The 24,136-nt window shown below is 39.7% G+C and overlaps 1 protein-coding gene across 3 annotated transcripts in view; it reads right to left on the bottom strand.

Annotated features, from left to right (window-relative positions):
• igsf9a (immunoglobulin superfamily, member 9a) overlaps window positions 1-24,136 on the bottom strand; it is a 58,794-nt gene that overhangs the window by 11,044 nt on the left and 23,614 nt on the right. For all 3 annotated transcript variants that reach the window (XM_089020764.1, XM_089020765.1, XM_089020767.1), the window contains 8 exons: window positions 15,916-16,057; window positions 11,519-11,664; window positions 10,886-11,028; window positions 7,839-7,979; window positions 7,012-7,128; window positions 4,147-4,297; window positions 2,389-2,500; window positions 359-549 (listed from right to left, as the gene is read on the bottom strand). In XM_089020764.1, coding sequence (XP_088876890.1) covers window positions 359-549; window positions 2,389-2,500; window positions 4,147-4,297; window positions 7,012-7,128; window positions 7,839-7,979; window positions 10,886-11,028; window positions 11,519-11,664; window positions 15,916-16,057 — 1,143 coding nt within the window. The remainder of the gene's footprint in view (window positions 1-358; window positions 550-2,388; window positions 2,501-4,146; window positions 4,298-7,011; window positions 7,129-7,838; window positions 7,980-10,885; window positions 11,029-11,518; window positions 11,665-15,915; window positions 16,058-24,136) is intronic.

The raw sequence follows: 24,136 nt of genomic DNA, 5'->3' as shown, positions 1-24,136 counted from the left end.
TGCAGATAACTCAAAGTAGTAAACTCGAAATAAACGTTTTTCTGATGAAAGAAGAGAGTCTAAGGTTTTTGAATGTTTATGTAGTCCCAAAACTCAAAATTCTGTAGGTCCTGCAATTTGAGTGAAAATGACAAAAGCCATGTCACTGGAATGGACACATTTTGCACATCGTCTGGCAGTGAATGAGTTAATCATGGCAGGGGGTGTGAGCAAGCACAAAGCACACAGTGAGATAATGATGGGGTTACGAGATTTCATTCATTCATTTATTCATTCATTCATTCCTTCATTCATTCATTCATTCATTCATTTTCAAGATGCTGTCAGTAAAATCAAACAACATGATGAAGATACTGACCTAAGGTTCGCGCTGTGGTAATTTCACTAAAAGGTCCAGCGCCAACTTTGTTGTGAGAGAGGAGGCTGAACTGATACTCAGTATCAGGAGACAGGCCTGTCACCAGCAAGGTGGTGCCGGAGATTGAGGGCACAGGCACAGAGAACCACTCTTGCTTCCCTTCATTATCACGTGGCGAAATCTTTTTAACCCTGCAGAAGGAATAAGAGTAAGAGGCGAGATGTAAAGACAAAAGTGGGGAGGAGGGAAATCCCAAAGTCTGCTTTTATGAAACATGACAGAAAAGTGGGTTTCATTAATCATTCATATTCATCAGCAGCTCAAATCTTGGTTTCAAAGCACAGATGTATTGCGACTAATGGACAGAGAGTGTGCCAGTCCAATTACAGTGATTGTTGTTAGCTCCAGCAGAGCAAAGGTCCTGCATAGCTATTTTATAACGTGCAAATTTGTTTGACACCTGAGGCAAAAAAAAAAAAAAAAAGATGCAAAAAAGGGAAAAGATTTACCTATCCTTAAATAAAAGCCCCTCTGAAAATTATTAATGGAAGTCTTAAAATATGGCTTGAATCTCCTGGCTTTAAGTGTCGTCTTCTTTCATTAGAGAGGCTAAAATATTCATTTATTAATGTGATGAATTTAATTGTAAGGGCCAGAAAAACGTTTTATAGCATCTAAAATACCCAAAACACGCAGTATGATATTTTCATTCAAATGCAAAACACCAATAAAAATGACTTCAAGTGTCCAAAATCTGCAAAAAAATGAGCTGCGAATTTGGCATTTTCAGAAAGTCCCGCCCCCAGTTCGTGACGTCACGCCAAGACGTCTTGCATTGCTGGAGAATAAAAACAATGGCTTCAGATTCGGATAATATGCTTTCGTGTTACACATCCAGTTATGAATATGATTCAAATAGTTCTGAAGAGGAAAGCATACATGTTTGCAAACGATTAAAGAATTTATTCTGTGTCATTTTGAGGCAAACGGGCGGGGGGGAATGTCTAACCCAAAAAGAGGCAAGAAAATGGCCACCGAGCTGTGAGGAATGAATCAGCCCGTTTCCACAGGTTGATAAATTTCTTCCATGGAGCTTGGACTCCCTCTGCTGGCGGCTTTTGGGTGTAACACACGGTTTTCCCAAAAAAACAGTACAGCAAAATACATTGACGTGATGGAAAGACACTACAATGCGTCTTTTTTACGGTCAGGAGGCGGTCCTTTTCTGACGTCACGTAAGGACTCGTCACCAACTCAAAAACAAGACTTCCTGAATGTTCAGCGCGATTCTTAAAACGTAAAATATAGCTATATGTGGTGGAATATTATTAAAATACGCCCAGTAGAAGTCATTTGAAGCCATTTTACAAATTATGGACACAACTTGTCCGGAGACGTCGGTTGTCCTTTAAGTGAGGAAACCAAAAAGCTTCTACAAGTACATAGTCATCATTCTTGGACTTCTCAGACATTTGCATGATGGTTATGGTTGAACTCCGTTTTAATGCCTGCAACATAGCAATATTTTAGGCAGGCCTTTCTTTGAGGCACGAGTTCAGTTCAAGAAAATTGTATATTCTTTGATTCTAATTCAGCTATACATTATTTTTTTATATACAGCATAATGTATTTGGTTGCGTAGGCACACTGGGGTGATCGCCCGAAACCCTTTGAGCTAACGTGAAACAAATTAAATTGATCAATATTTTTTATCACAGATTTGTAAAAGACTGCAAACCAAACAGATCAATTTCTTTCAGAGATGAATTTCTCTGCCACTATATATGCTCTGATTCATCCAATCATACATACATCATAAACAGTCACATTGTCTCATCAGCCCCCTCTTACTGTTGCCAAATTATCACCACTAAATAAAGCTGTGCTTTGCAATTTTTTGTATAGATGCCATGACATGATAATAGATGAATGAATTCCTCATGCTAAAGATCAATAGAGTGATACAAGGACCGTTGGTGACTGCCATGGTTACAGCCCGAGAACATAAAAAATGTAGGCTTTCCACCTACCATACAGAAAATGTCTGTGCTGAACCTCCGTCAAAGCCTGCCAACCAGGAAACATTGGCCTGCCTCTTCCCCGGAGTGACGGACAGTGATGTCGCTACATGGGGGCTCGTGCCTGCAATGGCAAGAACAGAGAATTGATGTCAATTGAACAGAAAAATAGCCCGTCTTAGACTGACCACCTATAGCATCTGGTGGCAAAGTGGAGGAAAAGGAGGGAAATGTTTGAGCAGGTCTTTCATGTGGATGTGTCCTCACAAAAACAAGTCATTATAGGTAACAAAGTAGAAACTATATGGCGAAGCGGGGGTGGTAAATGTCACTAAGTCTTACAAAAACCTGGAATGGTCTTTAAAATTGACATCATGCATACCAGCTCAGTTCAGCAACTACAAATAAATGTGTCAATTTGTCTTGCTTTTTCTTTGTGTTTTGTGGGGTTTTAAGAGTGGCCTCAATAATAGTGTGAAGTAAAGAAGGATGTGAGAACAATAAGAAGTTAGCAATAAAATTATTGCATTAGTTGTTTTGTTTCTTACACAACAGTAAGAGGTACAGTGATACCTCAGTTTACAAACGCTTTAGCTAAAGAACATTAAATTTGCGAGAACATAATCTTGGCATACAAATTTTTTGGCATACAAATTTTTCGGGAAACACACGGAGTGCCACAATGGCTGCCGGACTACTTTTCCACACACCCTTTCTCTGAGTGCATATATGGTTTGTTATCAAGGATACATTTGCTATTATGGGACCGAAAAAGACCCCACCGCAGGCTAGTCTTCAGCCGAAGAGATCACAAAATACAATTACGGTCGAGCAGAAGAAGGAAATAATCGAGAAACACGAACAAAGTGTGCGTTTGTGTTACTTGGCATCCCAGTAGCAGTATGCTAAGTCGTGTGCTACGTGTGGCTAAGGGTGTTTCTGTGTTGTCTAAGCAATGGTCTCAGGCAATAGAAGAGGTTGAAAAACTTGTGTTCATTTGGATTAACGAAAAGCAGCGAGGAGTGGACAGTGTGTGAGGGTATTATCGCAGAGGATATCATCAAGAGGCAATCACAACAATGACCATAACAAAGGTAAATAAAATGACTTTATTATACAGTACAGTTTATTTCTTTAATTACAATACAATAGCACATGTATTACACATAAAATAAGGTATATTTTGTGTAGTTTTAAGTCTTATTTAGTAGAAAATTATGTTTTATGGGCACCTGGACACAGATTATTCTCATTTGAATGGTTTCCTATGGGAAATTAATGTTTGGAAGACACTCTTTTCGCGTTACACACACTTTATGGGAACCAATTCAGTTCATAAACTGAGGTATCACTGTACTTGTAAACATTGCCTGTGCTCTGTGTAGCAGTTTTCATAATATCAATGTGACCCGGAAACAAATCAGAGATATGTCCCCGAAGCAATTGTATTACTGCTTCAACGGTGTGTGTTTTTAGGCTGGAAAAGAAGAGGCCAAAAGTTGGTTTCAAAAATTGGAATGTAAAGACCAAAGTTATTGACACTAGTTTTTCTGCATTATTAAGTTGACTTAGCACACACTGCCACATTCCGCTTCCAGCCACTGTTGCACATTTTCGTCAGCCACTTCACCAATAAACTGAATTATTGAGGTTGTAGTCTGCAGTGATGCTGAACCGAAATTCCATTATGTTGGAGGTATCATTTATCATGAACACGATAAGAAACAGGGTTTTGTCTTTTTTTTGTAAACACCTTCAATTTGCACTCACCCAAGACAACGATTTGAGTGAAGGCTTTTACGAGGGCCACGCGGTTGGAAAGACTGCATTCCCACATGCCATGGTGGTCCTTTGCGAGCGGCCGTAGCAACAGCGAACCATTGGATGTGACAGAATAAGATCTGCGACGAGCCAGGTTAACCTTAAAAAAAATAAAAGAAAAAAAAGAGGGATTGAACAATGCAATACATCTCTTGATAACCCATAAGTGTTGTATGTCATTGTGTAAATGAGAGCATTCACTCAAGACAAAGAGTGGCCTCATAGAACCAGTATGAATGCATTTGTAAACATAAACAGGATTGGTTGGCAGCCTTCCTTCAAGATTCTAAAGACTTATTTCTGTCATTCAATTTCCAAAACTGGTTTTCCTTTATACTCAAGTATTATCCGGTAACTTGGTTTGTTCGTATGCAGGCTCAAAAATTGAATTATCTTTTGCATTGTCATTTGATAGTATGGGATTTCCCAATTCTCGCGACCTGCCTCAGGACAAAGTGGTTCAGGTAATGGATGGATTTCTTCAGTTCAGACGTGTCCGTTTTTTTTGTTTTGTTTTTTTTTTTTTAATGAGAAGCTATTTCACTTTGCTAAGAGTTTCGGCTGTCAACACGCAAGCCTCCAGATATGAAAAGGGGGCGTCGACAATGTACATGCCTATGGCAGCACCATATGACCCACGCATGCCTATGGGTGGGTCATGTCGTTCGTGTATTTCATTTTTTTTTTTTTATTGAAAAAAAACACAACGAATTTTATACATTGACAACACAGGGTTTGGTACTGGAAAAAATACAGCTTGTAAAATGGGGTTGAGAAATGAGCAAGTTATAATTTTAAATGACTTAACGTATTTTTCTGGTGTATTAGGCGCACCGGAATATAAGACGCACCCCAAAAGAATGCTGAATTCTCAAACGTTTACCATATGTAAGGCGCACCAGACTACAAGGCGCAACTTTAATGAATGAAAAAGATTTTACAAATCTCTTCTTCTTTTCCTTTTGGCTTTTCCCTTCAGGGGTCGCCACAGTGAATCAATGTCCTCCATCTATCCCGCTTTTGTGCATCCTCTTCTCTCACACCAGCTACCTTCATGTCCTCTTTGACCACATCCATAAACCCCCTCTTCGGCGTTCCTCTCGGTCTCCTGCCTGGCAGTTCAAGGCTCAGCATCCTTCTCCGATATAGTCACTCTCTCTCCTCTGGACATGTCCAAACCATCTCAGTCTGGCCTCTCTGACTTTCACTCCAAAGCCTCTAATATGAGTTGTCCCTCTAATGTACTCATTCCTGATCCTATCCAACCTGCTCACCAAAGAAAACCATCAGCTCTGCTACCTCCAGCTCTGCTGTCTTTTCGTCAGTGGCACTGTCTCCAGTCCAAACATCATGGCTGGTCTCACCACTGTTTTATACACTTTTCCTTTCATCCTAGCTGAAACCCCTCTATCACACATCACACCTGATATTTTTCTCCAGCCGCTCCAGCCTGCCTGGAAACGCTTATTCACTTCTTTTCCACACTCTCCATTACTCTGGACAGTTGACCCCAAGTACTTAAAATCCTCCATATAATATCTAAACATTTAAACGTTTTCCAAATATAAGCCACACCACATCATAAGGCGCTACAGTAGAGGCTGGGGTTACGCACTACGTCTTCTAGGGGGGGGGGGGGGGGGGGTGATGGCTGTATGACAGTAAATGCAAAACCTGTTGAGGGCTCACTATTATTTCACATATAATGGGCACCTGTGTATAAGGCGCAGGGTCATCTTTTGAAAAAAAAAAAGGCTTTTGGGTGTACCTTATACACCTGAAAATATGGTAATTTCTGTATGACCGTTAATGGGGATGTTGACATCCCTGACGTAGCCACAACTTGGACATGGCGTGAGTCAGCTGATACAGCATGCGAGATATCTACTTTCCAGTTCAAGTTCAAATCAACTTTCCCTTCAGATGTGATCAATGTGCAACATAAAGCACAGATTCCATTCATTTCCCCTCAATCTCAGGAGAGAGAGGAGCTGCTGTGGGTGCCCACGTCGTCATCAACAGAACAGTTAACATAAAATGACAAAATAATACAACGGACCAAAGGACAAAAGCTGTGATGCAATCTTGAACTTGAACTATTTATGAAAAATCTGTTCACAAAGCTCATGTCAGGGTAAACCAAAGAGAGCGTGTCATAGGTGTGAGTACACGTGGGAACGCATGAATTGCGAATGGCTCATGAAATCACATGTGGATGTTTCGATTGCATTATTCACACCTTAACATTTTTTTTTCCTATTCAAGACAAATGATGGAAATTCTGCCAATTCTTGAAAGAAACCAACAATCTTAAGTTATGGTGTGCAGCAAAACAGATTCAACACAGGGTGATGAGGTTCTACCTGACTGCTATCTTTCAAAGTCATATTCCTCACACACCACAAATATATTACGATCACTCTGGCTATTAAACAACTCCCAAAAGAATGTGTTAATTAGTGCAAGGCTGAGAGAAGTAGAACGTCGAGTTGCTTGTCATGTGCTGAGTCCTATTACGGCAAATCAACTTTTTTATTCTTTGTATCCAAATATTTGTGTCTCGGAGTGTCTGGCCACCCATCAAGTGTGAAATTACAAAACCATGTTAATATCTTGTCATCTGCCTGTTTTTGTGAGCAAGAGTATTCTGCCCCATGGTTTCACACCATTGTAATTTACATGATGGCTGTCTCCATACCACCTTTCTGTTTTGGCAGCTTATTGTCAGAGACCTTTTATTAAGACACCCGGGAAATGGTTTGAATCATGCCGACAAAATAAACTGCATCTACTACCTCTTCAGCTTCAATTTACCTTGGTCCAACGGACTTTAACTGTGGAGTCATCATTGCCTTGACATGGGATGAGTAAGGTTCGACCAACCTTCTGTTTGTAATGCTTCCCTGGAGTGATGCTGAATGATGGGGGGTCCTGTGAATTGCCCAAACAATACATCAGAATCATGGCACTGGCACCATATGAAGGCAGGATTAATGCCGCCTTAGACAAAATTATCTTAATCACAGAAGAATTAGCCACACAATTAACTCTCTGACATGGTACACCGAGGTTGGTACGGTGATGGACTGGTTAGAACGTCCGCCTCAGAGAGGTCCAGGATTTGATTCCGACCATGTGAGTTGCATGTTCTCTTTTCACCCCGCGACACTTGTGAGGATAAAGCGGATCAGGAAATGGATGAATAGATGCAACTATTGTGATTTACAGCTGGTCATCAAAATGCCGTTTTTGAGTCAGTGTGACAATTGCCTTTTCGGCCAATTACCTGTACTAGAACATGTTTGGTACAATTCTTTGGTACTTGGTCGGTACTCATCAGTACTCATAAGTACATTAATTCTCCATGATTGTATCCCATATTTTAAAATCACATGTACAGTACTCAACATTAATCACCTTTGGATGATAATTTGGAGTTATTGTCTTTGCCACAACAACACCAAAAAATGAGGGAAAAATTATATTTTCAGTTAAACCATACGGCACAATGATCATGCGCATGCTGTCTGGTGGACATAGTCAACCGTGATATAAAATCACAATTCATCATCTGTGAAAGAGCTGCTCAAAAGTTCAATGTTAAATACCATACATGGAAAACCACTTGTGTGCACACATACCTGCAGAATGACCTGGGTTGGTCCTGATTGTCCCATGCTGCCATAGCTGTTGAAAGGGATGCAGGTATACACTCCCACCGCATCATCATTGACTGTGGCCATCAGCAAATTTCCTTCGGGTGTCACAGTCCACCCTGGATACTGTGTAAAAAAAAAACAGCACGTTGAAAAGAACCACCAGGTATCATTCTCTTACTTTGCCAATATTTTCAGTCCCGTCACTGCAATGTTTGTACAGGTACTTGGCAAGTGTCATATTTTCGCACTATAAGGTTCTTTGGAATATAAGATCTACCTTCAATTCGTCTCCGGACAAGTTGTGTACATATTTGTAAAATGGCTTCAAATGACTTCTACTGAGCGTATTTTACAAATTCCACCGCATATAGCTATATTTTACATTTTGAGACTCGCACTGAATATTCAGGAAGTCTTGTTTTTGAGTTGGTGACGAGTCCGTAGGTGACGTCACTAAAGGACCGCCCCTGACCGTAAAAAAGACGCATTGTAGCGGTCCTTCCATCACGTCAATGTATTTTGCTGTACTTGTTTGGTCTGGGGACCTCGTGTTGCACCCAAAAGCCGCCAGTAGGCCAGAAGAGGGCGTCCAAGCGCCATACAAGGAATTTATCAGCCTGTGGAAACGGATGTGGCCACGGGAGGTCGCCATTTTGTGCCCCTTTTTTGGGTGAGAGATTTCCCCCCAATGTTGCCTCAAAATGGCACAAATAAATTATTTAATCGATTGCAAACGTGTATGCTTTCCTCTTTAGAACTATTTGAATCATATTCATCACTGGATGTGTAACAAGTAAGCATATTCTCCGAATCTTAAGCAATGCAAGACATGTTGGCGTGACGTCACGAACTGGGGGCGGGACTTTTTGAAAATGCCCAATTCGCGGCTCATTTTTTTGCCAATTTTGGACACTCTAAGTCATTTTTATTGGTGTTTTGCATTTGAATAAACATATCATACTGAGTGTTTTGGGTATTTTAGATGCTACAAAATGTTTTTCTGATGTCAGTTAAAAAAACAAAAAAGTGACGTCGGTTGTCCTTTAAGTTTTTCGTGTCTGTGTTGCATTATGCACCCACTAGATGGAGGTACACAAAAGAGAAAACAATACAATACAATACAGCACTGTTGCAGCCTATTATTTTTCACTGAAAAAGTAAGAATTAATATAAAGATAAAACATTCTAGAAGTAGGCCAGGGTAAAAGATCATCTATGTTGCATAGTCATGTCGTCATCAAAATTAAAGTGTGGAGACACTTTGCAAAATCAGACACAAATAGCAATGTATGTAATCTTCATTCGTAGAATGTAATGAAATACCTTAACATTAGCGTTGTAATTATTATTTGTTAATATCGTAATTTAAAATAGTTCATTGGTTTGATAGGATTTTTTTTTTCTTTGTGGCTTTGCACTAGAGCTGAATGTCTGACGAGCTAATTCTTAAATAACCTTTAGAAAAAGCACTTATATATGCTACTGGAAGGCCTTCAATTGTCCTTCTCCAACTCTTGTGAAGTTTTGTTTGACGTTACTATGCTATTACTGTAGAACCCTCCGAATGCGTCTTTGCCAGGTGTGTGGCTGTGATTGCGAACAATTTTGAAGGTGGTGTTAGAAGTGAGATAATTAGTGGCTCCACATGACTTCGTTACACACTGCAGGAAATATATCACATTTCATGTGGCATGTCTTGTCCATTGACATGACTTTCTGTCCAAAATAGTCGCCTAATGTACGCTGTGCATGCAAGAGCGGTCTCAAAGCAAACGCGAACAGATGAGGAAGCTGACCTACAAATAGTGATGAGAAAATGAGCAGGGAGGTCCCAAAGGTGCTAAATTGCTGGACGGTTTGACTTGCGCGTTATTTGTCAAACTTGAGCTTCATGGCTGTGGTCGATTTTGCAACTGTCAATAGCGCATTAGAATTGCAAGGTGCAAATCAGCAACCAAAGTGGAGCCAGCTTCGCACGGACAAAATGAAAAAGGGTGTGACGAACTTTGCCACTGGCATTTCTGGTGATTCTAACAATTGGTGATGGTATATTCCAGAGCAGCGGGTGTGCTGTCCTAATTGTTAAACATACAGCAGGGTCTGATACATCAATTTGCTACATCGTCAGGGTGAATGAACCCCCTCACCCCCCCCCCCCCCAAAAAACGTTTGAAGCAGTTGTTGCTCTCCCCAAAAACGATTGGAGTGAGATATTTCTTTTCTGTAATTCCGTCATGTTTTCACATTCCTCTAACACTTCTAATTCCAGCACTGTAAAGGGGTGAGGGGCGAGTTCCATCTGTCAAGTTTTTCATCTATGCAGATCTTGCTATGATTTACTCTTGTTTTGAGCTTCTGGGACATCCAGGCCAATCAGACATTTTCAGTGCATATTAAAGGCAATATCATAATATTATTTCAAAATGAGTGGCATTGCTTTTAGGCACAGTCTAGGATTACATTTGATCCATTGAAATGACATATGGGAATAATGGGAGTATCCTGAGCAGTGTGATGTTGCTGTCCAAGTTCTAGTGACCAACACAGTGTCTACTGACATCATGTCGCCATCCTGTGATGAGGATGGTGACAATCATGAGAAGGATGTGCCAGTCAGATGTGGCTATTTATGGGTCTTCCACATGCTACTGAAGCTCTAGACAGTTAACTCATTCACTGCCATTCCGTAATTTTTGGGGGAATTGATAACATGAAGCGCCATTCCAGAATTTGTTTGGGTTTTGGTTTGTCTTGGGGGGGGTGCCGATAAAGCACTGGTCAGACCTCTGGCAATGTTTTTCCCTCCCACTAGGGGACTTGGACCTCATATTACTCCAGACCCATATAACTTGGGAATTAACTATTTTTCTGATAAAAGAAGAGAGTCTCAGCCCTGGCACTGGAGTGGACACATTTTTGCGCATGTCTGGCATTGAATGAGTTAAACTGTACAAAAGCCCCATGTTTTATCAAAGGATGAGAAATCTTGTTGAAACAGAGCTGTCATGAATAGATGTTTTCTTTCTTACCAAGGACAGGTTAAGTGGCTTTTCATCTTTAGTCCAATCCACACGGAGGAGAGGAGGCTCAGATATTAAGGAGCAGTTAACCATGCCATCCATGCCTGTCGGAAGATAGGTTTCCCGAGGCATTGGAAGCGCCTGGGCTGGATCTGAGAGAAGGAAAGCATTGAAATGGCATTCATGATTGTATAATTTTTTTTTACTAACCACAGCAGACCATTTCATCCACAGAGGAAGTCACACATGCAGGTGAGACTGCACTGTGACCCGTGAACACATTGTTTCGTCACAGTACAATTTACAAGTGCTCGAGTAATTTCCCACAAGGGGTTTTAACAGGTCTCACAGAAAATAAGATTTATTCAGTCTAACTGCAATTCAAAACGGAATAACTATGTGATTAAATATACATGTGTTTTTGTAAGCCTTAACAAGACACGTTACAAGAAAAGAAACAAGAATAGAATAAAAGGAGGGGTAATTCACGAGCTGCATGATGGAATGAGACGCTAGTGTTTAAAGCAAAGCAAAGCAATAATACACATCTGCATATGTAACTTTAAAAAATATAATAACTATATATATATATATATATATATATATAGTAGAATTATATTTATCTCTGGAAAATGGATTTACGCATGACTGTGAGAATGGCAGAGGCAGTGGGTGGTGTCAGCAGGCCATTAGTGGGTGCACAGGTGTAGTTCCCAAAATCCTCTGGGGTGAGACTTGAGATGAGGAGAGTTCCATCAACCATGATTTTCACGCGTGACTTCAGCGACCTTCAAAGACAAACACACTTTAGAATGGAAAGGGAAGAAAAAGCTGGAGCGAAATCGCAATTACAAACAAGGAAGCTTATGTGTGCTCGCCATGGCTATTGACACTGCAGGAGGTTTGGTGTTGTTTCTTTTTCTGATTGACAAGGTCGTTGTTATACGAAGCTGATTGCAGTTTCAACGCTTTCTCCTAGTTGTTCCTGTGTAAGTTCCATTCATATTAAATTGGACTCATCGCATTTGAGATTTAATATGCATTAACCGTCTTGATACAGATGTGAACTCCTGACTGAACGCTGCTGTTAGTGCAACCTTTTTTCCAAAAAATGACTAATATAAAGCAGTTACTCCCAGCTATAAACACAGAGATTTACCGCCAACTCAATGGCTGTAAGCAGCTTTCTAGCCTCATTTCACAAAAAATAAATGTATGACTCAGTCACGGTGCTCCCATCAAAACGGTATCTAGCTGGAGACATCTGTTTCCACATACATAATCTCTGGTAAACTCTCTGTGTACAAACCGCTGCAGAACAGCAATGCTCCCATGTCATAACAGAAGAGTGGAACATTTACGTGTATGTCTGATGTGACATACAGTAAAGTCTCGTTATATCGATATTCAAGGGAGTCCGAAAAAATATCGATATAACCGGGACTATCCATATATCCGACCCTGTTTGCATGTAATTTTCTCCGTGCGTGCATAGAAATAGTATCGATATAACCGGGACTATCGATATATCCGATATCGATATAACGAGACTTTACTGTATTTTCAAAAGATTGCAAGTGCACGGATCATTAAATGAGTGAATATTAATGATTAAAGAACACACTATAGCAAGATTTAGCAACTCATTCCAGTTTTTCCCAGATCATATCACTGTTGTCAGATGGAGAAAATCAATACAATACAGTACTTCAACCTATGAAGTTGACATATTTGCTAATAACATACATGGACCCCTTCTATTTGCAAAAACGCTTGATTAGATTAGATTAGATTAGATTAGATTAAGCCTTTGTCTCACGGTGGAGAAATGTACATTTCACAGCAACAAAGTCCAGGGTCGTGGGGGGTGCTGGAGCCTATCTTCAGGCATTCGGCGGGGGACACCTTGATTTGGTTGCCAGTCAATCGCATGGCACACAGAGACAACCACCAACCACTCACGCCTCGGAACCATTTAGAGTGTTTTTGGCCTGCCATGTGTGTTTTTTGGAATATGGGAAGAAAGCGAAGGACCCGGAGAAAACCCACGCGGGCCCGCGGAGAACATGCAAACTCCACAAAGGGAGGCCGGTGCTGGAAATGAACCTCTGCACTGTGAAGTTAGCGTGCTGATCACTCGACTACCAGGCTGCCCCAATTAATATTTATTTCAATTAATTTCCATGGGTTTAATGCTAAAAGGCAATGCAAATGTATTCAATGGGTGTCACAAGAAACCACTGAATAATAGTATAATCAACGTGAGTACCATTCCACAGTACCAAATATATTAAAAAATGTTTTTGCATTCATTTTTAACCCATCACAAATAATGCATTTTGTGTGGGCGCATGGAGGGCTATGTACAATTTCCTCTCCACAAGTGCCGCTTTTCTATCAAATCACTACTGCAAAAACTGCTTTCCCTGCTTTCACTTCACCGCTTTATCAAAAGTGGTGGGTGGATGGGGGGCTGGGAATCATGCAGAAAACCAAAGGTCTTTATTTTCGGACACTTGTATAGGCAAAAACGGCCCTCCATGTAACTTTGTCCTCTGTGATTTTAAGCAAATTTAATTTGAGGTTTTTGATGTGACATGAGCCAAAAACATTTTGGCTGTATTTTGTGTTGTCAGAGACTATTTGGTGTGAGTGCCTACTTGTCGCAGTGATTGCGAGTCTATGCACTTATCCACAACAAATTGACACACACAATGAAACACGAGTGTCGGTTGATCTATGTATGCACATGTTGACGCGCACAAACACACAGCAGAAAGACAAAACCAAATACAAATTACAGTATACACCTCAGTCTTCTGACATTTTTTATTTTGTTTAAAATATCTTGTTTTTATCTCTTCACCCCCCCCCCCCCCCACCCGCTGCTGTGGACTGCAAATTTCCCCATTGTGGGACGATTAAAGGCTTCCTGATTCTGAAAAGCAGCTCCTGTATTTTGTTTTTCTACTTTCATTCCTTTCATAACTTTGCTGCTGTGAAATGTAAATTTCTCCACTGAGAGACTAATAAAGGCCAATCAAATCCAAATCCAATGCTTCCGAACTAGATGTATGACAAAAATGGCATTTGAAACAGATGGACAAATGATGTGTGAATGTCACACACCAAACAGATAATCCTTATTTTAGAATATTTTGGCAAATGTGCATTGACTACCCATTCAAGTAAGTAGCTCTGAGCAGCAAAGAAAGTGGTATAATAAGTGAGTATATATCCATCCATCCATCCATCCATCCATCCATCCATCCATCCATCCATCCATCCATCCATCCATCCATCCATCAAGTGTTTGTTTACTTTTTTGTTTATTTATTTTTTTATTTATGTATGTATGTATTGATTTATTTATTTTTATATGACATGATAATGGTGGTATTAAGGGGTGGATGAGGGCAACCAAGTCCCCATTATAAAGGTAATGTACCGCCAGCCATTGGTCCAGTTGCAGTCATCACTGAGAAAAAAATAACATAGTCTTTGAGATGTTCCACCTTCGACATACACAGGAGGATTAAAGTATCCTCTCATCTCTTCTCTTGATTACAGCAAAGTGCTTCGTAGTCCCGACAAGACAATTTAGTTTGTAGTTACACCATCAATTGGCTGTGGGTATTTTTGCACATCCCAATTTATCAAAGCACTTGAAATGTGCTTCAATTTATGGACTTCAGTCCCTTATTGTTTTACTTATTTAATACATCCAAAGCATTAACAACTTGATCTGTTGGAGAAATTTGCTCACACACGCACACCCACCAACACTTGAACGGTGAGGAATATATGATCCAGTGGCCAGTGGTTCCCCAGAGACACTAGCAACTCGGCATTCTCACTTGTCACAATTCTGTTGTTGTAATTTAAGGCAGGGGCACATTTGAGGCTAGTGACTTGACCCACACAAGACTGTCTACGCTGCTAATGTGGTCAGTGCTACACAGCAATGGGTTCATCCATGCATTGCACAGAATTAGTCAAACACTATTTTGGTGAAACCGGCAATGTGTATTTGAGTGATAGCACTCACTTAGCTTTATCACTCACTACTGAAAGAAATAGTAGAGACAAATCGATTTCTTCTCACAATAACTGAATGTGTGGCCTATTTTTACAGTCTCACTGCCGACAACCAGCACGCAGCATGAAGAAGAGGAGACAGTGTTGAGGAAGTTTGCAGAGATTGAATGGGGCAGGAGCAGCCTTCAAATGATTTTTTTCACTAACCAATCCTAAAAGCACGTGTGCCAAATCATGCATGGTGAGGAAATTCATATGGCTGACGGATTAAAGATGAGCCATTGCATCCTCAAAGTGGCTCATGGGAGCGGCGGGGTCATCCACTACAGCTGATATTCTCCCACATTTGGCAGGTTGGTGGGTGGTGTTTGCAAGCCTTGCATGATCGTGTTTCCCAAAGGGTCTTATTTTATTCTGCAACATTACGGTGAAGCATTTATATTTCGGGTAGTTAGCTGCAACTAGCAAACATTTTAATATTCAATAAATCACTTTTTATTTGATGTATAGATGAATCTGAAGAAAAAAAATCTTATTTAAATTTCCCTCGTTTTGGTTTAAAAAAAACAGCATTATTTCAAATGGACAGTGCACAAATAAGCATCTGAGATTTCAGTAATTGGGTTTGGTATGTATTGTGAAAAAAATTTGGAAAAATATTTCCAATGTTTCACTCTCACGCTCCGCTTTCATGGATGATGACAGAAATCGGGCAACATTTACTGTTGAGAAGCTGAAACTGTGTGAATTCGGATTATTTTCAAAAGAGAGGTATGCTGAAAATGTATTGATGACGACAAATAAATTAAAACGTGTGTTTGATATATTGCAAAGACGTGTTTTTAACCCTTTCATGGACACTGTTACCAGACAGATGATGAGCTGTTCATTGTAGTAACCACTGCCTTCGAAAGTGTTGATAATGATACAGATTACACGACGAAGAACATAGAGTAAAAAGTGAACCCTCATACTCAATAATGAAAAATTTTAGAACTTACTCAAGGTGGTAGACATTTTCTCCTCCTTTCAGCCACACGTACGTCATATTTGAGGGGTAAGCCAGGGCCTGACAGTGAAGAAGTGCATCCTGGGACACATTGATGGAGGTGCTTTTGGGAGGTACAATGATGACGGGGGGACCTGGATTAAGGCAAAGGCCACACATACTGTTCATTAAATCCATTTGAGACATTTGTTGCAGGTGTAATGAAGTTCTTTTTCTAACTGAGTCAAGCATTCCATCCATTTGTGGCTATGCTTTTACTTTATTATGCTGATGATTTTCACTTCTTGTCGGTCAAAGAAATATTAAGAAGCAAAACATAGCGTTGAAAATTACTAAAGAACGCTCAGCAATGCTGCTGCAGAAGAGAAGCACAACCATCCCCCACATACTAAAATATAGCAGCTGCTAAAAATAGAGGAAGCTGTGCCATGGCAAAGTTTAAACCAAAACAAGGGAATGCAACAACTAAGAGATCGAAGTTGCATGCTAATATACAAGACTAATCATAATAGTCATAAATAATTTTGTTGGAATGAAATGAATAAATAACCATGCAGCAAGTCCCATGTATGTCCACACAGGAGTGTGTCAATATATCAGAAAATGCCATTTTAGTAGTTCCATCCATCCATCCATTTTCCGTACCGCTTATTCCTCATTAGGGTCGCGGGGGATGCTGGAGCCTATCTCAGCTGTTTTCGGGCACGAGGCGGGGGACACCCTGAATTGGTTGCCAGCCAATCGCAGGGCACACAAAGACATACAACAGTCACTCTCACACTTACAACTATAGACAATTTGGAGTGGTCAATCCGCCATGCATGTTTTTGGAGTGTGGGAGGAAACCGGAGGACCCGGAGAAAGCCCACGCGGGTCCGGGGAGAACATGCAAGCTCCCCCGGACCGGGACGTGAACTGGCGACCTCAGTTCCGTAGTATAATTCATTCATTTGCATTTTTGATTTCAATTCATTTTCGTATCCGAGTCATCTTAACAAGTGCTAAAGCCTATCCCAGCTGTTTACGGGCAGTAGGTAGGGGACACTCTGAACGTGTTGCCAACCAATCACCAAGTACACAGAGACGAACAACCAACCGTGTTCACACTTATACAGAGTGACAATTTAATGTTCAATCATGTTTTTGGAACATGGGAGTAAACCGGAGAAAAACCACAACATCCAACATCCAAACTCTACACAAGGAATGATTAAACCCACGAGATGTGCATTGTGAGGTCGAAGTGTTAACCAGTTGGGCTGCACTTCAGGAGTTTCTTCAATGTAAATATTACATGTGAGTCAAAACAGGAAAATACAAAATTGTAAATAATAATAATAATAATTGTAAATGTATATAATAATAATATTTAAATTTGTCATATTGTGTATCTTTTATCTCTATGATGAATTCGAACAGTTCATTAGCTGGAAGCTTTCATCATTAATAGCCTCCAGCTAATGAATTAACAAAAATAAAATAAAACATTTAATTGGTTACTATATTATTAAAATAGTATTTATAATAATCATCATGCATTTTATTTATAAGCGCCTTTCACAACATTCAAGATGTATACAGCTGTATATTTTTAGATGCACCCATAATCCTTATGCAAAACACTAGCAATGCATTGACTGGAAAAAATGTCTTGTGTCTTATGTAATGCTGATGCCAGAGCTCTAAACTGTGTGGTTTTGCAAAGCCTCCCTCCATATTGCCGGTTTGATTCATCGCATAGGTCATTTTAAAATATGCACATCAAGACTGCAGCAGTCATCACTCATCAGTTCTACATCCCTTAAATGCTTGATGGATGGATGCCTGAGTGATGGTTTACGGGTTGCTTAAGGCTTTTAGACTCTTCCATCAGCTCATCAAGCAAACATACTGCAATCCATTCATGTGGCAGCGCTCCTAAATCAAGCATCATAAACACAGATAATATAAATCAGCCTGCGTTTGTGATCGTGTTTGGCTGACTACAAGTACTCGAACACTGATATGAAATCTAAAAATGAAATGAAAACACCACAACAAAGATATGATACTACTTCCATGTCAGCAAACGGCAGCTATGAAACAGGAAATTGTAACTGACACTAGGGGAAGACTACAAGAAGAAGACTATGGGGTGGATTTATAATGGTCAATACCTGCCACAAGATGGTGGTGACAAAGCACACCATGAAGCTCGTTAGCTCACTTTGGATTGGATTGGATTTGCCTTTATTAGTTTTGCAGTGGAGAAATGTATATTTCACAGCAGCAAAGTTATGAAAGGAATGAAAGTAAAAAAAAAAAACAAAAGACAGGAGCTGCTTTTCAGAATCAGAAAGCCTTTAATCGTCCTAAAATGGGGAAATTTGCAGTCCACAGCAGCAAAAAAAGGCGGGTGGGGGTGAAGAGACAAAAACAAGATATTTTAAGCAAAATAAAAAATGTCAGAAGACTGAGGTGTATACTGTATCTGCGCAAGAATGTTTCATAAAATACTGTACATTTTTGGCCACAAGATAGCACCAAAGCAATTCATTAAAATAGAAGAGCAAATAGACGAGTTTTTCAGCAAATATCGGATTTATGGGATAAAATTAAAAGTGGAAATCCGGAACATGTGACTGAACAGTGAATATGTTTTAGGGTGATTTAGGGTTGAAGATGAATTCATAATGATGTATTACCACATTAGTTGGCTTGGAATAACGCCGTGTCACCTTGTAGCCATTGTGCAGTAAATAATAGTGTTAAAACATACAATGTCATGAAACATTTTCATTGACTGCTGTGTTTTATCAACAGTATGGTGCATGGAAATAAATTTCATTTGGCAGCTGCAAGTGGAGCAGTTACACTCCATCACCATATTTATGTCGTCCCACTCCCACAGAGTATGCATGCAGGCCCCTCCTCACCAAGGCCCGTAAAATCCCATTTGAACACTTCTGTATTCTAAATGTATGCAGTTGGATTTCCTCTGCAGAGATGATTAAGAAAAAAAGTTCCAGTTTTCACACCATTCTCTGGCAGGAGTGCCCAACTAATCAATCATGGGCAAACAGTAGTCCATGGACTTGCCCCAAATTGTGAATCTTGCGCACCAGGAAAAGTATTTTAAAATGGTACATGTACGTACAATACGGACTGCACTTAACACGCTGTGTGTTACATGTGTTCCTGCCTCCGTGTCAGGTACCCCACTAAGGTCGGTAATGATTCCCTTTCCACAATGCTATTCTCCCAAGCTAATCTTCGCTAATTTATTTTTCTATTTTTTTTTTCATGTTATTGTATATAATGACTGTTGATCCGCATAGTGTGTGTTTGTATGTGTGCGTTTGCATGTGTGTGTGGTGTGTTGTGTGTTGTGTGTGTGTGATGTGAGTGCATGTGCTTGAAAAGTAGACTTTCTGTCAAATCAAGTCTGTCCCCTCTTTTCTATGTAGTACATTGGGAGTGTAATCCAATTAGCCATATTTGCCCTGTACAATGTTCCGGTGAAAACCTTCTGGAAGGTACTGCGGTATTCTGAACCCGAAACATTAGGAGGAGAATTTGGCTGCAAGTCAGCATTTAGCAAAGCATCTTGTGTGTCTGCGAAGAGATCCAGCCTACAAGTGTAGAGCCACCACAGAACTTGATATGCCAAATGGGCCTTCTAAAGTTCTCAACAAATTCATTGGATATACTGCCAAGTAGCAGTTGGAGGAAGACGGTGGCAATTGAAGTGATTTTGGGTATTTTTAAAACAAATAAAATGTCACAAATTAGTTAAGTTTCGATTGTCCGACGTCACTCTTGTTCAAACTGAAATATGGCGGAGAGATAAAACAGTTTTAAGAGGCAACAAGATCAACTCTCTCAGACATTGAATAATCAGTATTCAGAAGAGATGACCAGGATTCCGTAGATTCAATTCACTCCGTTTTATTTCCCTAACATTAGATCTAATCCAGATGCATATAAATCTGGGACACTCAGGTCCCTATTGAAACAATCTTGTATTGCTTCAGCAAGGCACCACAAGAAGACAACACCCAAACCGAGCGCCCAGTATTTAAGACTTAAAATCATGAATATTAATGATTACAATGGGCATCATTAAAAGCAATGTCTGTCCTCTTACTTTGGTCGTGAGCTTGATATCTAAAACAATCTCTGCGGACCTCGTTGAAGTAGACTACCACCCAGCACCACTGTCTGATCATAAAATAATTACGCTTAAGGTAACCTTGACACCAGTTATGAATATTCCTAAGGCTTTATGTTGGAAGCTGAACAATAGTTTGTTAGCCCATGATGAAGTAAAGGAAAATATAAACAGGTTAATAAAATCTCATTGGGACACAGCTCTTCTTCAAAAATCTTTCAGCCTCCAATGGGAACTTCTAAAATACGAAATTGGTAAATATATGAGGAAATATAGCAGCAATTTAGCGAAACACAGAGGAGCGGAAGAGGATGATTTATGTGCTCAAATAATGTCTCTTTCCAGTCAATCAGCAACCCTATCTGAGGATGATCACGGCAAGTTAGCAGACTACCAAAATAAACTTGATGATATATATAGACGAAAAGCAGAGGGCGCATTCATCAGATCCAGGAGGCGTTGGCTGGAAGAAGGGGAAAAATGCTCATCGTACTTTTTTAACTTGGAAAAATCTAAATCTAAAAAGCAAACCATTGACACATTAAAAATTGATAACAAAATTGTTTCAGACTACCACAAAAGCTCCTCTTTCTGCTCAAAATTCTATGGTAACCTATATACTTCCAACCATATGCAAGCAGAGCCAGTGTCAATTTTAGAGTCCATTACGTCCAATAAAACTATTAGCATTAATGAGAAAAAACGATGTGATCAACCAATTAATCTAATTGAAGTGCAGGATGCAATTAAGCAGCTCAAGATGAATAAATCTCCTGGAAACGACGGGCTTACTTCAGAATTGTATAAAACCTTCTCTGAACCTTTGGCTCCTTTCCTGCTCAATGTTTTTGCTGAAAGCATCTCAAAAGGCTCCCTCCCCTGTTCACTCTCTCAAGGTCTTATATCTCTCATTCCAAAACCAAAAAAAGACACATCATCTCTTGAAAACTGGCGCCCTATCTGCCTATTAAATACAGACTATAAAATTTTGGCCTCCATTCTTGCAAACCGAATTAGAAAATCCTTACCGCATATAATTAGTGAAACACAGTCAGGCTTCTTGAGTAAAAGACACATTGCCAATAATGTTCGTCTTGTATTGGATATTCTTGATTATCAGGAACTTATTAACCACAATAGTTTTATTTTATTTCTCGATTTTTACAAAGCCTTTGACACCTTGGAACACCGTTTTATTTTTCAATCACTTAATAAGTTTGGTTTTGGAAACTACTTTACTCAGGCTGTTAAGACACTGTACACCAACTGCAACTCCTCAATACTGCTTAAATATGGTACGTCCCCTCGCTTCAACGTCTCCCGTGGCATCCGTCAAGGTTGTCCCATTTCTCCCTATTTATTCTTACTTTCAGCACAAATTTTATCACTGTTGGTCACTGAAAGCGAGGTCCAAGGGATTGAAGTAGCGGGCAGGCAGGTTGTGATTAGCCAGGTGGCAGATGACACCACACTCTTCCTGAAAAATCCTGAGCAAATTCCAAGGGCCATAGCTCTGGTTAAAGAGTTTTCCAAAGCGTCAGGTCTTTCGCTTAATATAAATAAATGTGAGTTGTTAGCTGTGAAATCATGTAATGAATCTATGCTATACAACATACCTGTTAAAAATCAAGTGGCGTACCTAGGTGTTGTCATAGCCAAAGACGACGAAGAGCGTTGTCATTTGAACCTCGATCCAATAATTGATAAAACCAAGAAGCGCTTTAATCACTGGTTACAAAGGGATCTATCACTAAACGGAAGAATACTGCTAGCAAAAAGTGAGGGAATCTCTCGGTTTGTATATCCTACAATGGCTTTAAATGTGGATCCAAGCACATGTAAGACAATGGACAAAATAATGTATAACTTTGTATGGAAAAATAAAACTCATTATATAAGAAACTCAGTCATATCCAGGACGGTAAAGGAGGGAGGCCTAGATTTTTTGGACTTTACTTCTCTAAACTATACGTTTAAGATTAACTGGCTGCGTAATTATCTGTGTAGCCCTGATGCAATCTGGAATTTCATTCCAAAATCCATGTTTTCCCGACTTGGTGGTCTGTCTTTCTTGCTGAAATGTAATTATAAGGTTGAAAAATTGCCTGTTAACCTATCAAAATTTCATAAACAAGTTTTATTAGCCTGGTGCCTAATGTATAACCATTCTTTCTCTCCGCATTCATGTATGATCTGGAATAACTGTCATATTTTGTACAAAAACAAATCACTGTTTTTGTCGAGATGGATTGACTGGGGTATCATTTATGTAAAGCAACTTTTTAACACAAACAATGTTTTAATGAACTATGCTGAGTTTCTCAATACGCATCAAATCCCTGTGACCCCTAAGGACTTTGCCATCGTTATGGATGCCATCCCAAGTGGTATCATAAGCCTGTTCAAGGGTCACTCCGCTACTCCCGACAGACCACCGCCAATTCCAGTGACAGAAACTGCCCTGGGGAAACTCTGTTTCTCATCAATTGCTCGAAATCGGAACCGTGCAATTCGACATTTGTTTCAAAAATCTTTTGTGACGGTTCCCTACGTTGTTCATCACTGGAGAACGTATGTCCCAAATATTCCATGGGAAAAGGTTTGGACCCTCCCATATAAATTTTTCATCACCAACAAACAAAGAGAAATAACATACAAACTTTTGCACAGTTGCTATCCTGTTAAACATAAGATACGGTCCTTACAGGATATATCATGTACATTTTGTGAAGCTGAGCCTGAAACTGCAACTCACCTCTTCTGGGCTTGTCCCGAAACTACTCGCTTCTGGAAACACTTTGTCAAATACGTTCAATGTAAAGTCACTTCTCTGTTCATATTTCATTACAAAGACATGCTGTTTGGATATTACAACAAGACCAACGATAAATATTTTATTATTAATTTATTAGTTTTTCTTGCCAAACATCATATTCATAAATCTAAATTTTGTGGGAGGAAACCACTATTTGTAATATTTCAAAATGAAATGAAACTATATCAGAAAACAATTCAACCATCTGCCGACCCAAATGCTATCAAAACACATGATTTGTTGATGAAATATGGCATAGGATGATGTGCTTGCCGAAATCATCTGGTGTCCCCCCCCCCTCTCTTTTTTTTGTCAATTTCACTATGTTGTGCAGACTCGATGGAATGTTAAAACCCCTGGCACCCCCCTTCCCCCGCTCTCTCTCTCTTCTATTTTGTTCTTCTCTCCTCTTCTTTCTTCTTGTAAAATGATTATCTGTCAGGAACTTCTATTTCCTGTGCGATCAGGTACTGTCTCATACGCGATTTTGTCACCTAATGTATGTTGCCAACTATTTGGAAAATATCAAGTATGCAGAAAGATTTGCTGAGACGCACCTCAGATGTACTTTTAGAAGCTCCACAAGCTATTCAAAACCAATGGTTTTGTTTACTTTTGTTGTGTTTTGTTTGCAGTGTTGTTTGTTTGTTTCTATTACTTTGTATGTTTGCATGCCATTTGAATTAATTAAAAAAAAAAAAAAAAAAAAAACTTTGGTCGTGAGCGTTATCCTAGTAGGAGTTGTTCTATACTCAAGGTTTTGGTTCGTCGAACAGACTCCGATCAGTGGTTTTACTTCACTGTTTCACACCTTTTCACCGCGTGCAGCTGTTGTGAAACCACTATTTCACACCAAGTGTGGCGAACGTTTAACCACAGTAGAAATTTTCTGTCTGCCGGTGTGAAACTCTCTGACTCCGACGGGTCATGGCTAGGGCACAGGTGGATGCACAAACTGAAGCTTGATTTAATGTGAGTAATTGAAAAAAAATAAAGAAAAGAAAAGCATAATCTTTTACAATGACTTCGATGGATACATTTATTTTCCGCCACCGAAATCTTTGTCACTGTGGATCTAATTCCATTGGAATAGGAAAGGGGTCAGTCACAGACCCCAAATAGACAAACACTAATGGTTTCATATAATTGAGTATATTTGAATGTCACATAAAACTCTCTCAATTGCAAAACTGCAAATATAGATATTCACAATGTATTGAATTTTAGCTTGTAAATTATGATTAAGGG

The sequence above is a fragment of the Hippocampus bargibanti genome, linkage group LG18 (assembly GCF_051943395.1).
Source record: "Hippocampus bargibanti isolate YZ-2025 linkage group LG18, ASM5194339v1, whole genome shotgun sequence".
Lineage (NCBI taxonomy): Eukaryota > Metazoa > Chordata > Actinopteri > Syngnathiformes > Syngnathidae > Hippocampus > Hippocampus bargibanti.
The sequence above is the reverse complement of the archived record's forward strand: the minus strand, read 5'-3'. Positions and strand labels throughout refer to the sequence as shown.